General features: G+C 44.5%; 4 protein-coding genes and 1 long non-coding RNA gene across 7 annotated transcripts; 2 read left to right on the top strand and 3 right to left on the bottom strand.

Annotated features, from left to right (window-relative positions):
- Positions 1–12: 12 nt before the first annotated feature.
- Positions 13–797, top strand: LOC112345685. Its single transcript, XR_002992123.1, has 3 exons — positions 13–105; positions 160–254; positions 347–797. It is a non-coding gene; the product is annotated as an uncharacterized LOC112345685 (long non-coding RNA).
- On the bottom strand, positions 641–2886 carry LOC112345682 (tyrosine-specific transport protein-like). Of its 2 annotated transcripts, none has more exons than XM_024672963.1 (9): positions 2735–2886; positions 2542–2678; positions 2348–2495; positions 1899–2283; positions 1704–1838; positions 1497–1653; positions 1191–1452; positions 925–1119; positions 641–866 (listed from the first exon to the last, which is right to left on the bottom strand). In XM_024672963.1, the coding sequence occupies exons 1-8, from the start codon at positions 2765–2767 to the stop codon at positions 931–933; spliced, it is 1446 nt and encodes a 481-aa protein (XP_024528731.1). In that variant the 5' UTR covers positions 2768–2886; the 3' UTR covers positions 641–866; positions 925–930. The 2 variants fall into 2 exon arrangements, with proteins under 2 accessions (XP_024528731.1, XP_024528732.1); XM_024672964.1 differs by having other exon boundaries at positions 641–817.
- On the bottom strand, positions 2801–5228 carry LOC112345680. 2 transcript variants are annotated; one of them, XM_024672961.1, is made up of 7 exons: positions 5146–5228; positions 5045–5071; positions 4940–4987; positions 4849–4884; positions 4750–4803; positions 2980–4695; positions 2801–2912 (listed from the first exon to the last, which is right to left on the bottom strand). In XM_024672961.1, exons 1-6 carry the CDS (start codon positions 5179–5181, stop codon positions 2992–2994), a joined length of 1905 nt encoding a protein of 634 aa, XP_024528729.1. In that variant the 5' UTR covers positions 5182–5228; the 3' UTR covers positions 2801–2912; positions 2980–2991. The 2 variants fall into 2 exon arrangements, with proteins under 2 accessions (XP_024528729.1, XP_024528727.1); XM_024672959.1 differs by having other exon boundaries at positions 2839–2923.
- On the top strand, positions 5228–6467 carry LOC112345683. The gene is made up of 5 exons (XM_024672966.1): positions 5228–5340; positions 5388–5469; positions 5517–5707; positions 5758–5823; positions 5886–6467. The coding sequence occupies exons 3-5, from the start codon at positions 5661–5663 to the stop codon at positions 6325–6327; spliced, it is 555 nt and encodes a 184-aa protein (XP_024528734.1). The 5' UTR covers positions 5228–5340; positions 5388–5469; positions 5517–5660; the 3' UTR covers positions 6328–6467.
- A 139-nt stretch (positions 6468–6606) lies between these two features.
- On the bottom strand, positions 6607–8469 carry LOC112345511 (pentatricopeptide repeat-containing protein At4g02750-like). Its single transcript, XM_024672392.1, has one exon. It carries the CDS (start codon positions 8467–8469, stop codon positions 6607–6609), a length of 1863 nt encoding a protein of 620 aa, XP_024528160.1.
- Between the last annotated feature and the right edge of the window lie 6032 nt (positions 8470–14501).

The raw sequence follows: 14501 nt of genomic DNA, 5'->3' as shown, positions 1-14501 counted from the left end.
GTAAGCTTCCAATCTATTCCTTGCTTAATTATGCAAGGGCTGTGGCGTGATACGCAAGATTTTCCACGCGTGGCAACTCTTACGTAATTGCATGGATTCTAACAGGTAACCATAGCTCTCTGTTCATTAACTTGCAAGGAATAACCTCTTCTCCGTTAGGTGGAGTGGTCACATAAAACCCATAAAAGTTTGCCAACTATGTGCTTTCACTGCTCAAATGTCCTCTTCCATCGTGGATACACACTAGAAACCAGGTAATCTTTTTGGAAGTTACCCGCTTGCGTGTGAAAGAGTCTTACATTAGTTTGTTCTTCGTACACTCTAAAAAACACATGTGACTTTTCAGAGGGCGCTTAAATCCTGTGTGTGATTGGAGCCAAACTTGAAAACGCTGTGCCTCCATATGTTTGTCTTGTAGAAGAATACCACTCAACTCAACTCAGAGCTCCAGAGCTCCAGAGCTCACAGTGCAGTGCACCGCAGATGAAAGGATTTTTATCTTTCCCCAGGACAGCGAATCAAGAACCGCAAGAAAACAAAGTAAAAAAAAAGTTGGATCTGGGGGTTTTCTTACTGAGAGAACCGGAGACGAGGACCAAGCAGCTTCATACGAGAACGCCACATACAAAGTAGCGAAAAAGAGAGAAAAAGCTGCGCACAGTTTATTTGTTTGTTTGTTTCTCCCTGACAAAGAGGAGAAAGGAATTTATACCAAGGAAAGAGACCGAACCTTGTGTGTGTGTTCGCCACCACAAAGAATGTAAAAGAATCCCGATGGATAGGGTCATTCCTGAGGCCCTTATGCGTGCTTGCCTGACTAAAAACAGTGGGACAGCCAAGAGTCACGGATCACCCATGCCAAGCCGCTGGACAAGTTTTTTAAAAAAAATTGGAGAAACAAGAAAAACTTGAGAACTTTCTTACTTGGAGTCATGATAAGTCGAGAATCAGCTGGCCTGCTATGATCCCGCAAGCACATACGCCTGTAACCGCCAAGGTTCCACGCTTTGTGATCCAGTTTCTTCCGCCAGGATAGTGGGAGTTTCCAGATTCTTTGGCCAGTCCCCACGCCATTACAGGTGGAAGAACACCATAGAGCGTGGTCATGCCATATCCCCCCTGCGTTAAGTTTCAGCGCATCAGCTCGCGACATCTTAGAGCACAGAGAAAACGATTTTCTTTTAGCTTACCGCCAGGTCTGCAGCTGTGAAGAAGGCGTCTGAGATACTTAGCGAGAGCAGGAGAGGAGGAACGAGAACCAATGCCACCGAGACGAGTTTTATATGCGCTGGCCTCGGGGACGTTGCATCATCAAAGAATGTTTCGCCTGGAAGTAAGATGGCGATGGACTTCCCAAGCCGCTCGATGAAAAACTCGGACATTCCGAGCACGGAGCCAATTATGGATGTTAGCACGGCTAGAAGAGAAAAGAGCTGCACAGCGAAGGAGGTCCTGCATGTACAAACGTTGTAAGAAGAAAGAAAATACGAGCTTACTGAATAGCCAGACTTAGAGGATCCGCATTCCCAGACGTAGAAGCGAGAGAAAGAGCTACAGCGTTCCAGCACAGAAGCATGGCCAGAGGTATCGCGCTGCCGACGATAACCGACGTCTGTATCCGCCTTACATCGCCATCCAAATATGTGCAAATGACTACAAAACCTTTCATGTTATCGAGGACACGTTCATCGCTTTCGCCCTACCTGGAATTAAGTCGTGGTAAACCAGAGCCAGAAAAATAACGGGAATAGCCTCTGGAGCCATTTTCCAGTTCTGATGCAAAAGAGCTGTCCAGTCTCCATATTTAGAGCCTCCAATCACGAGCAAGAGAAAGAGCCCTGCAGAATGGTTTCTTGTAAAGAAAAAACTTTTTCTTTGGAAAAAGGACTTCACCTCACCTATCAGTCCCGCAGTCATGAACTGATTGGCTCGGTCAGCGAGTTTGGTTCCGCCAGAGAGAAGCAAATATCCAAATACGCCGACGAACAAAACTTCCGCTATCTGTCTTGGGACGTGAAATAACAGGGAGAGAACTTCGCCTGACTTGGAAATGTAGGCCACTATAAGTGCATATGTGAGGAGCACGTAAACCGCTCCAACAAGGATTCCTCCTCGGCTGCCGAGAGTTGTCTCGGCCATAGTTTGAAGAGAGATGACTTTCGACAGTGAATGGTTTGCTTTTTTGCTGCTCATCAGAGCCAAGTTCACTTCGACCAGAAGAAAAGCCTCCAAAACCAAAAAGATCCAAGAACCAGTCATTATGCTTGCAGATGGAATAAATCCCTGAGAAGGAAAATGAAAGAATAACGTTTGCAAAAGAAAAACAAAAACAATAATCTGGACTCACTGCTGCGATAGTTTTTGCTGGTACTGCCAGAATTCCAGCACCAATGCTGGTTCCAGTAATCAACGCAATTGCTCCCACAAGCGTGCCATTGCCTGGTGTTGTTTCAGCGCTCTCTCTCCTGATGCTCCTGCCTTTCACACTTGTACTCCTGCGAAAACTTTCAATTAACAATCGAACACCACCAGTTGCATTACCTTGGTCGATCCTCTTGGGACCCTGCTGCAGGATTTAAGCTCTGGAATTTCTTGCAGGCTGTAGGAACCCGACTATGAAAGAAACTTTGACTCCTCACACATCTCCCCGGAAATTGTACTCCGGGTTTCACGTATAGCTGCTTAAATCCAAAAGCGTTACAAAATAGATAAAACGCCGAACATGATAGCTTACCTCAGAACAAGACCATCCCCCTCGAATATCCATGCCCTCCTCACTGCTCCCAGGACATGGGAAGCACAAAGATCCCGGCCCTTCCGAAGAAAAAAATCGGAAATAGAGAATCTAATGTAGGACCGACGTCTTCAAAGTCATTGTCGTCTTGCACCCTTGTTTTCCATGGACTCGCAAGCTATAGCCACTCTACTGTCAAACATCCAGTCGGGATGAAAGAAAAAAAAAAAAAGGATTTTACGTACTTGGACATCTGCTTAGAGAGGAGCCCTGCTGTAGACTTGCAGGCCCTTCCACGGTGGAGCAGGATTGTCCCGAGCCATGAAGCCTTGCATGATCTTCTCGATCGCTTCTGATGACGGATAAGGCCTTCGCAATGCTATGCTGTTTCCGTCTTGAACCGGTACAATCAGCTCGCTGGTGAAGACGTTTTTGATCTTCTGTGCAGTTGTCTCATGCCTCGCACCTAGAGTCCGCAGGCAGGAAAACCGTAAGTTGTAATCCACGATCCTCTTCACCCGGTCCAAGTTCTTCGAGCACTTGTAGTAGTCAAGTATGCTGTTGGCCACGCGAGCAAACTCCTCCACGATTTCAATCTCTGTCTTGTGCATCAGGTAGCGGTGAACCGTCGGCCTTCCCCGCATCAAGAACATGGAATTATTGAGCATGATCCTGATGTTCCGGATGGGTGCGTAAAACTCTGGTGGTGTCATTGTTGGCTTCACGATCGGCTCCTTGGCCTGCTTCTGTGGCTTTGGTGGTTTCTGGGCCGCCACTCTCTGCTTCTTCTTTTCATCGACAAAGGACTTGAGTGAAGCTTCCAACTGCTTCGCAGCTTCTGTGACTTCTGGAGGAAAAATATTCTGTGTCCTCCTGTTCAACAGTATCTCCCTCGGACTCATAATGTGGTAGATGTTACGGTACTCCGGCCCGACGATGGTGTCCTTGAGATTCTTAAGAACTTGCCGGAGTAAGTCCAATCCCTTTGTGACGTCCATTTGAACTGTACATGTCTCGTCGTAAGCTCGGCGAACTGTTTTCTTGCCAGCATGGACGTATTTCCTCATGACCCGTCGCCACCTATCTCCTTCTTTGATGAGTTCCAGTCTAGCCATGCGTTTCTTCCATTCCGACTCGGTCTTGTTCTTGGGACTGTAGAAACCTTCGGGATCGTCGCAAACTATTCGAAAGCCGAGAAAGCTGGCAGGGTTTTGCATGCTGTCTGCAATCGATCCAGACTTCCTCTTGTTCATGTTGAAGCCAAGCTTCTCGATGAAAAACTTGGCGTCATAGAAAATGTTGCTCGCGTCCTCCTTCGTACCGATAAAGCCCATCATGAACTGAGTTCCATGCCGGACGTACCAAAGCCTTCTATACTCCGGAAACTTGGCGATCAAAATGTGCCTCACGCCTTCACGCTTGAATGGCATGCTCGCTTCACGGCCATCCTTCATCGTCACGCACGGAATCTCTCCCCTCTTGTAGAGAGATATGTTGTGAGCGACTGAAAGATCGAACTTGTGCAAGTAGACGTTGCAAAGGAGCCTTCCCAGATTGGTCGACTTTCGGACGCGGCACCGGATCCCTTCCTCTACAGATCCCCGGATCATCCTCAAGACTCTCATGTCTCCAACAAGCTGCCGCAGTTCGTCCTGGAGATTCTTGGTCATTTTCCTCTCGCGGCAGCTCTGGATCCTGAACTTGAGAAACCAGCTTATGCCGACCCATCTCCGGATCTCCTTGAGAGCCGAGTGCTCTCCCAAGCCAGGGCGATGGCCGTGGGAGTAAACCAGAAAGTAAGGCTCGTAGACGGCCTCCAGCACCATCCTGAGCGCTTCCCGGACAATCTTATCGCCATTTCTCCCGCTAATATGCACCTTCTTTGCCGGTCCAGCAACTGTGTTTTCGAGAGAACTCCGAGGCACGAGCGCGTTGGTGCATTTCTCGTTTGGATTTTCAGCCTGAAAGAAGCAAAGAAAAAAACTCACGAAGAACTTCCAAAGTTTTGTATTCACCTTGAAAACGTCCGCGTTCCTCTCGTTTAGAACCTCCGCAGTGTTGCCAGGATCCTGCCAGAACATCAAACTTTAGACTCCAAGAGAAAAACTTCCTACCTTCTTTTTCCCTGGACGCCGGTTCCGTGGATGATCCTGCAAGAAAAGAAAGAAGCTAGCTCTTTATACCAAGCACAAATCTCTCGCGTACCTTCTTCACCGCACCAATGGTAGCGCTCTCCCGAGAAGAATTCCCCAGCTGCAAGAGAACAAGAACAAAAATTTACCACTCCAGAGGTTCCCATTTTTCCCCTACCTCTTTCGCCGATCCCGCATTCGCGCGCTGCAAGCAAGCATTAGCTCCTGGCGATGGATCCACACAGAAATATCGATCGCAGCGTTGAGAGAGATCCCTACCTTGGAGTATCGCCGGACGATCGCGAGAAGGCGCATTCCCTCCTCTAAAACCCTAAACCCTTGCAATGTGAGCAAGCATTGATCATATTTCCACCGCCGCGCCTTTCCATTCCATGATCAAGGACAGCAAACTAGGGCTCATGGACCGGTAATTGGGAATTCTCTCGCAATCCCTGGGAAGGAGAGCGTTTCAAGGTAAGCGAAGATCAATCACGCATAGCTTCTCTGATAATCTCCACTAGTGGCCATGGATCACAGAGCGTGAGCGGAGGAATCCGCGCGACCGTGAGGCTCTTTCATCACAGTCGATCCATTCTTGACAAGGTTTGCTTGCTTCTTCCAAGTTCGCTGGAATTTTTTTTCTTTGCCAGATACAAGCCGGAGAAGGGCCATGTTGTGATCGGGCGCATTGTAGAGGTGACGTGTTCTTCGCTAGTGAGCGTTGGCTCGAGGATTTCTTCGTTTCTGCAAGGTTGCGCAAGGGAGCTGGAGGGTGGACATCAGCTGCGATCGCCATGCTCGATTGGAGCTATCGTCTGTGGATCTGCCAGCGAGCATCCAGGTAACTTACGTCGATTCTCTTCGTGATCTTCGAGTCTGTGCGTGATCCAGCGACGAAGAACTGCCGTGGATGAGCTCAACATGCGAAACTTTCTCGTCGAAACCGATCTCGTCAGTGTAGACCTTTGGATTGTTTTTGTGTTTCTGCCTCGATCACGCTCACGATTCTGTCTACCCAGGCCGAGATCACCAAGGCCGATCAAGGCTGGCCAGCGGAGCTCTACGCCGGAAGCTCCAGACTGGGAACGCTTCAGAAGCTCGCCTATGGAAAGGTTTGTGAGAAAGAGAATTGTTCTTCCTGGAAAACTTACTTGTTCTTCGCAGCTCAAGAAGGGCCGAGTTGTCAAGGTGAAACCATACCTGCTCAAGATGAAGAAGCACCTCCATGTCTTCCACGCCAAGGAGTGCCAAGTGAGGATCATCTTTGGCTGCAATGGCAGGGTCTGGATTGGCGATGCGAACCAAGGCGATGAGGTCGAGCAGGAGCTTTCGATTGGCACCAGGGAGGTGATTTGCCGCCTCGCAAGCAGTGCTCATCTGGTTCGAGCGAGTCGTGGAGGTTTTCGACAAGAGCCTCAGCTCCGCCACCACCATCAGAGAAATGCTGGACTCCAGATTTGAGCACCAAATTTCTCAAAGTAGCTGGAACAAATCGAAGAGATCTTCGTGAAGATCATCCTTACATCATACCTTTCTTGATGGATCTTAGTGTTCTTTCGGGATTCTTTGGAGAGTGTTGCTAAATCTTGCTAAATCTTTTATATCGATCGAGCGCTAGTTCTACTGCGATCGAGAGCACACTGCAAGAGAATATCAGATCCTTGCGGTGATTTCAACCCAAAATATCGATCGCGACCCTGAGAACAAGAAATCCATGCTTAGATCGCACGGGACGATCGCTCACGCACTGCAGGCATTGGCCAGCAGCACGTATCCCGCTCCATCGCCGCCTTCCAGATCAAGCACGCTCTTGGCGGCGGCCGCGCCATTCCCATCGCCGCTCCTCCCGCAAGCGCCTAGCAAGCTCCTCCAGTATGCCGCGTCCGGGAGATAAGGCATATTCGCGATCAAGTCCCGGGCATCTTCCAGATGCCCCGACCGGCTCAACACATCCACCATGCACGAGAAGTGCTGGCTTTCCGGCCTCATGTCATAGTCCAGCGTCATTGCCACGAGGGACGCCCGGCACGCGCCAAGCTTGCCAGCGTGGCTGCACGACAGCATGACCGAGATGAAGTGCGTGCCAGCTGGCATCTCAAAGAGCACCGACACGTGGAAGAGATCCAGCGCCGTCCTGGGCTGCCCGTTTTGGGCGTAGCCGGCAATCAGCGCACTCCACGTCACCACATTCTTCGCGGGCATCGCGTCGAAGATCCTCTGGCTCTGCCCGAGATTCCCATTCTGGGCATATGCCGCCAGCATGGCTGTCCACGTCACAACGTCACGATCCAGCAGGGCGTGGAAGACTTTCCACGCGTCTTTCATATGCCCGAGCTGGGAATATCCACACAGGAGCGCGTTAGATGATACCAAAGTTTTTTGAGGCATGTCCGTGGCAAGCTTCTGTGCATATTCCAGATGCCCTCTTTGGGCATATGCGGCCACAATGATATTCCAAGATACAGCATCATGCTCCGGCATAGAATCAAAGAAGCTTTTGGCAACTTCTACAGATTCTTGTTGGGAATATGCACCTAGCATGGTGTTCCAGGAGATAATATTTCTCTCTGGCATCGTATCAAAGACATCTTTTGCATCACTAGTATGCCCATTTGCGGCAAATATTGAGAGCATAGACGTCCATGATACAATGTTCCACTCTGGCATTTTATCAAATAAAAATTTAGCCTCTTTCCATTCGTCATTTTCCACGTAAGAATCCAGCATGGCATTCCAAGAGACTACATTTCTCTGTGGCATGGAGCTAAACACGTCAACCGTGTCTTGCAGATGCCCACTATGAGCATAAGCCGAGAGCATGGCATTCCACGTCACCGTGTCTCTTTCCGGGGCGGAATCAAACACCTCCTTGGCCTCCTGGACATTCAAGCTACACGCCGCAACCATGGCATTCCATGTTACAAGATTATGCTGCGGAATGTCCTCGTAAAACAACCGCTTGGCTTCTTCCACGTGTCCATTCTGTGCATATGCGGAGATCACGGCCGTCGACGAGATGAGGTCTTGTTCCGGCATACTTTCCAATAACCGCCTTGCATGCTCGAAGAATCCAAGATGTGAATATACCGCAACCATGGCAGTCCACGACACAAGGTTCCATTTTGGCATGGAATCAAATATTTGTTTGGCATCATCAAGATACCCATTGTGGGCATATGCTGATAATATTGCATTCCATGAAACAACATCACGTTCTTGCATGAACCCGAAAAAGAATCCAGCAGCCTCTTTGATATGCCCGTTTTGGGCATATGCAGCCAGCATGCAATTAAAAGAAACAATGTTCCATTTTGGCATCGCATCAAAGACGCTCTTGGCCTCGTCGATATGCCCATTGCTGCAGTAGGCAGTGAGCATCAGATTCCAGGTGAAGGAATCTCTCACGACGCTCGCGTCAAAGATCCGACGAGCATGATCCACGCTCCCGCATTTGCCGTACATGTGGATGAGGCGATTCGACAGGAAAACGTCGCTAGCTTTGAGGAGCGGCTTGATTTTGAGGTGAAGCTCCTGGGCAGTGCGCAGCGTCTTGCAACTGTCAATCAGTCGGAGGCACTCTTTGCGATCGATGCATGGTGTCATACCCTGCTGAAACTAACTGTCACTTTTTCGTATAGAGAAACTGGAAAAACAAACTTTTCACTATAGAATGCGTGCGAGTCGACCGCCAACACAAACTTGTTCAAAGGCATTACCGAGTGCTTGCCGAGATCAAACAAAGTCTTGACAGTAAACCCAGAACTAAAGTTTTGAGCAAGAGCGTTAAACTCACGAACAAACTGGTCACTAGCAAGCGAGACGAGCAGCAGCGCTCCGATGATCCAGGCCGAGCTGTTCTTCATATCGTGCTCTAAAACACATTCAGCCTTCAAGAAATTGTGATGGGAATGGCACGACCGCGTCGTTTAGCCTGAGATGGTTAGAAGATCCATTTCCTAAGTGGTTAAATACATGAATCATAAGTGAAACTGTGAGTTCACGCCATTTGCAAGCTACAAAGAGCTATCAGCAAGCAAGGCAGTGGAATACATGAATTTTGGTACTAGGACCATTCATGAACAATGGATAAGAACAACTTCGAGAAAGGTATGCTGTATATGAAGAAGCTTTAGGATGATCTCATGTTCTTTGGAAAATGTTGCCAGTTCTGGTGGGTGATTCTCCGTATCAAGCACTAATTCTACTTGCAATGATTTCATCCCAAAATATCACATACATCCCGCTCCCAGATCAAGCACACTCTTGGCGCATCCCCTGCACTCGACGAGAAGATCACGAGAACATATCGAGAAGAGGATCAAAACGCGCACAATTGAGCCAATTCTTAGAGCCTCTCCATCCAAATCCTTTCGTTCAAATCCTCGCTTTGAGGCATTTGTCTAAATTTGTCAATTAGGTATATTTATAGATGTAAAGAATGTCTCGAACATGATAATGTTATTCTTATATCCAAATTTGCAATATAAAACTTTTTTGATATATAACTCATATTGATCGATAAGAAAATTAATAGAAATGTCTACACTTCCAAGGGAATATATAAACTCCTTAGACACTTTTCATAAATAACTAATAGGACCAAAATGAGACTAACACAAGGGGTAGAAAAACAAGAGTGTTTAGTGGACACAATAAGTTATTATATAGTGAACATTAAGGGATTGGAGTTAATATTTAGGGATTCTCAACACTAGTACGTGCAATACAAATATATAAGTTTTTTATCACTATTTTAAATATACTTGACTAATAATAACTTAGGATTTCTTTCCTTATGCCCTTTTGATATAAGTGGATATATGTTAACTAAATTCTTAACTAACTTGGGTGGAGATTGATAAAGGGTCTAACAATATTAACATTTTGTTATTGTGGTAATAAAAGGATAGATTTGTTGATTAAGAGCTTTTGATACTTATAATTATATTTGCAACAATTATGAGTTTTTAGTGATGCTATTTGATTTGACAAATGTTTCTATGACTTTTTACAGGTTGATGAATCAAGTTTTACATCCTTGCATAAGAAATTTCACAATTGATTACTTCGATAATATCCTAATATTTAGCTCTATAATAGAAGAATACAAAATCCATGTATAAAGAGTTTTGGAATTCTTGAGAGACAATAAACCCTACTTGAAATTATCCCAAGTGTGAGTTTTTTTTGGAGGAAATTGAATATTTTGAGCATTTGATTTCAATGCATGGTGTGAGAGATGGTTAATTGGTATATACTTTGGATAGTGCATGATTTTTATAGTTTTCTTGGTATGATTAAAGTTTTTTAATGATTTATAAAGCACTTTTTAGAGATAACTATTCTCTTAACTGATCTTCTCCAAAATATGTTAAAGTTTGCTACTATTTATAATTGGAATGACAAGTGAAAAAATTCTTCAAAGTTATATAATGAAATTAACCTTCTCGAAACAGAGAGTTACAAGTATAATTATTACTATAAATAGGTGGTAGTATTATTATATGGATTCAGACCATGAGTTTCTTTTATTTTTCTATTGTCAAAAGGATCTTCAAGGTTGTCTTGCTCATTGACAAAAGTTAAAGAAAAAAAATGAACAATTTAATATGTAATCTTTATAATATGAAATGGAAGCTCTTGAATTTAACTTCTTAATAAGTCAGTATTACTCAAACTCAAAAAAGCTTAACCCTAAGTATCCCAAGATTTTTAACTGATTGGAAAAAAAGATTACATTCTTATTCATAATCTTTTTTTATTTATATTTAAACCTCAATGACTTTCAAATTGTTCTCTTTGGTTGCTTATCACTAATTTATTTTATCCTTTATATATATTTGAGAACAAATGGGGGAATATTTTAGTCAACTTTATCATTAGTTTACCTAAAATGTTTTGAGGAAATAATGCTATTTAGAGGAGAGGTTGTGCCATTCCCATGACGCATGAAGGCTGAATTCACATTAGATTTTCTTAGGGCTTGCCCACATTTCTGAATACACTTGTATTTTCTTTATTTGCATGAATTTATTTGCATATCTTGATCACTCACAATGTCAACTAGCAAATCATAAAAACTGAATAATCGGTTTATAAAAACCTAAGAAAATTGTTAGAACTATCTTTGTCAAACAACATCATTTTATATTTAATAATTTTGTAAGTTTATCTTAAAAACTAATTTTTAGAACTAAGATGAAAGCCTAAAGCTAGCTTTCATATTAAGGGGGTTGAAATTTATAGTAAGGATAATAGGTAGGAGGCATTTACGACCAACCTATTTAACAAGGTATTTTTTTTTTTGTTCTGCATCTAATTTTGTTTAAACCCAAGCTCCCTAGCTGGTGAAGTATCTATGTCCTTATGTTATACCATTGATATGCCAAAATTAACATTAGAATCTATTTGGCTTCATTTTATATATTAGTCTTAGTATTGAAATATTGGATGCTCTATTCAATATTGTTTCATACTCTTATTCTTTTACTTTTTGAATGTATGCTTAAGAGTTTGGCTTTATCCCTTTGTTCAATAACTAAAAACCCTAAAACTTAAGTCTCACTTGGCGGATATATTTAAGTCTTAGGTTTTGCTCTATAGTTATTCTATGGTAATTCATCATAAAATATAGAGTGAAAATTATGTATGCTATATTTGGTATTAAAGAATTAATCTTAGCAAGTACTATCGAGTGAGATTGGGTGATTAATCTTGTTGTATACATAGAGATGGAAAAAATTATCTAAATGGGTATATATTTGGTTGTTATAGCTTTGCACATGTCCTTGGGTATGAATTTTGGTGCATACATATTATATAAGGTTTTACTTGAGCTTATAAGATGGATTTAAAATGTATCATTTGCACGAGTTTATGCTTAAGCTTGTGAGTGAGCAACTTAAAGTTACACTTTGAGTTAGCAAAATTAATGTTAGCTTATCAGTGATTAATTTAAGTTATTACCATAATACTATAAGTAAAAATAAACCTCCTATAATTATGAGTGGATGAATCAAGACTGTAAGGATTATTTTATTGATTCAAGTAGTCATTCATATATTAAAATAAAAAGACTACTAATGCAAGCTTAAGGTTTGGTCAAGTTGAGCCCGAAAATAAAGTCAAAATAAAAGACAATATCCATATTTATAAATTTTACCCTAACACAAATGAATATTCATCATTTGGAAGCCTGCTTCTATAGATATTGGCAGTCAATCCATGATGGAGCTAGAAAGTATTGACACCAAAATTATATTTAAACTTTCTGTAAAGCTGGTCTGTGAAGTTATATTGATTATTTTATACTTTCTACTTTTATTTATTAAAAAGGAAGAATATGTGGTAAGATTAAGTTGATTTTATTCTCTCTTTCATTAGCTAAGCTGTTTCAGAAAACATGATGGTATTAGAGAACCTTCTTGATATCATTCCTCCAAAGCTAACTCAAGACTAAAAACTAGCAAATGCCCTCTCTTTGACATACAACACTCACACACACTCAGACAACTTTGCATTTCCCAGCAACAGAACCAAAAATGTCGAGAAACAAAGCAACACTCTTTTATTCCTTATAATTCTTCAAAACCATTTTGTTATCCCAGACCAATCTCTCCACTAGGCTCTTTTAAACCTCTTTTCCATACTATTTTAATTATAGCCTCTCCATTATTTTTTCTCTCTCCTCCAAAAAAAACTTCTAGCATATAAAGTATTGTCAAATAATAATACCTAATAAAATATATGATGAAATCAACTATAATTCCAGTTATTCTTCTTTTTCAATACGAAATAAATCTTAAAGCATAAAATATAATTAAAAAAAGGCATCGTTTTCGCAGCGTCACCGCCATACAGTGAAAGTCTCAGTGAAAGTGCTCGTTACCGACTTGCCTGGATTGCTGTGGACCAAGCCAGCATGGCTACACTCAGTGAGGATGAAGTGAAAGCAATGCCGTCCGGCCATAGCTCGGCAGTCCTTCACGGTACTACGTGCTCAGCACCAGTGATACTCCCGCTTTGAGTTGGCCACGGACACAATGACTTCGGCTCTATATCTGGAGATAGTCAAGTGAATTACCTTCAGGTAGTCCACGATGTTGCTTCTGGGGTATTCGTTCAAAAACTTGACGAGGCTCATAGAGATCGTCGCGACGAATATAGCCTTTGCAGCTTGGAAATAGATCGACGAAGCTCTCTGTGCCTTCTTCACTCCAAACACTGGAACAGGCCCTCCACTGCAGTATCAATCGTTTGAGCGTCCAGATCACAGACTCGGTACCTCATGAGAGCAAGGCATCGTCAGGTGCCGTTTAGACCACACTAATCCCGCCGCTTAAACCTCTCGAGCACTCGCTATGCTGGTAGCACCGTACTTTCACAAGCTCATAGTCAGAGAATCGTCTTCCTCCTGTGCGTTTAGCACTTTAATCCTCCACTCGGGCTCTTTCTTCTCAGTCAGAGAATCGTCCACCACAACTGCCAGAGGATTCGTCACTTCGATCCGCCACTGAGGGTCCTGAAAGATCGCATTCCTGCGCTGTTTCCTTCGAGATAACATCCATCGCACTAGCAAACAGCACGCAAGCAGCACCAAGATCGCAACCAAAACCCAGAGAAGAAGCGGGAGCAGCGACCAGGGCGTCCTCCGAGCCACTGTAACCACTGCCGCGGGTGTCGGTGTGGCCATCGCTGCGTTGTGACCGTCGCGACGATGGTGGTGGTGGTGGTGGTGGTGGTGGCGGCCTCCATGATGGTGACCATGGTGATGGTGGTGGCCTCCATGATGGTGACCATGGTGATGGTGGTGAACAACCAGAGGAGCTCCATCACCGTGATGATGATGGTACACCGCTGCTGCTGGAGCTGGATCGTGGTGGCGAGGCGCTGGAGCTCGATCACCAGGGTGGTGGCCGCGAGCATGAACGAAAGCAGCTGGCGCTGGAGCCGGAGCTGGAACTGGAGCGCCACCTTGAAGAACTGGAGCTAAAGCTGGCGCTGGCTCGTGGCCTCCATGAGATGCTCGAGGACGGTGGTGTCCATGCGCTGCTCGATGCGCTGGAGCTGGAGCTGGAGCTGGAGCTCGCGGGTGTGAAGCTCGGTGATGGCCGCCATGCCAGGGCGCTGGAGCTCGGCGGCCAAGCGTTGGAGGCCCATGATCACGAGAGACCATAGCTTCTTGATGGAGAGAAGCATCCATACCTGACGAAACCGCGCGTTCCGACATCTCGAATAGAAAAATCCAAGCGAGAAAGTATAACCTAACCCTTGACTTGGAAAAAAATAGTAATACTTTTGTCTTTGTGAAAAAAGAGAATGGTTTTTACGCTGTGGATTGCGCGGCGAGTTGGATCCTCCCCAAAGTCATCGTCGTCATGGAAGCATCCCGGTACTGCTGGTACTCGGTCACCAGATCGTTGGAACTCGAGCTCGTCCATCTCCTCGCCGGAGGAACGCCTTCAGCCGGAACATGAGCGTCAACCTATTTGTAAAACAATGGACTATTCAAGAAGAGTGGAAAAACAAAGCTTGTGTGAGCACATTCTTAGCTGTGCTTGCGCTTGTCCTTGAATTCCTGCTGGAACTTCTCCAAACACTCGAGCTCCATAGTCAAATTCCTCGAATCCGCAAAA

This window comes from Selaginella moellendorffii, unplaced genomic scaffold, assembly GCF_000143415.4.
Source record: "Selaginella moellendorffii unplaced genomic scaffold, v1.0 SELMOscaffold_9, whole genome shotgun sequence".
Taxonomy (NCBI): domain Eukaryota; kingdom Viridiplantae; phylum Streptophyta; class Lycopodiopsida; order Selaginellales; family Selaginellaceae; genus Selaginella; species Selaginella moellendorffii.
The sequence above is the reverse complement of the archived record's forward strand: the minus strand, read 5'-3'. Positions and strand labels throughout refer to the sequence as shown.

Bases quoted from the DNA above. Each gene is read 5' to 3' on its own strand.
- LOC112345682 (XM_024672963.1), bottom strand. From the start codon at position 2,767: ATGGATATTCGAGGGGGATGGTCTTGTTCTGAG. The intron at 1,839-1,898 runs GTGAGGTGAAGT...ACCATTCTGCAG, and splicing joins CATGACTGCGGGACTGATAG to GGCTCTTTCTCTTGCTCGTG. The intron at 1,120-1,190 runs GTAAGCTAAAAG...AACTTAACGCAG, and splicing joins TCACAGCTGCAGACCTGGCG to GGGGGATATGGCATGACCAC.
- LOC112345680 (XM_024672961.1), bottom strand. From the start codon at position 5,181: ATGCGCCTTCTCGCGATCGTCCGGCGATACTCCAAG. The intron at 4,804-4,848 runs GTAGGAAGTTTT...ATGTTCTGGCAG, and splicing joins GGCGTCCAGGGAAAAAGAAG to GATCCTGGCAACACTGCGGA. The intron at 4,696-4,749 runs GTGAATACAAAA...TGCTTCTTTCAG, and splicing joins GGAACGCGGACGTTTTCAAG to GCTGAAAATCCAAACGAGAA.
- LOC112345683 (XM_024672966.1), top strand. From the start codon at position 5,661: ATGCTCGATTGGAGCTATCGTCTGTGGATCTGCCAGCGAGCATCCAG. The intron at 5,708-5,757 runs GTAACTTACGTC...TGCGTGATCCAG, and splicing joins ATCTGCCAGCGAGCATCCAG to CGACGAAGAACTGCCGTGGA. The intron at 5,824-5,885 runs GTAGACCTTTGG...CTGTCTACCCAG, and splicing joins TCGAAACCGATCTCGTCAGT to GCCGAGATCACCAAGGCCGA.
- LOC112345511 (XM_024672392.1), bottom strand. From the start codon at position 8,469: ATGACACCATGCATCGATCGCAAAGAGTGCCTCCGACTGATTGACAGT.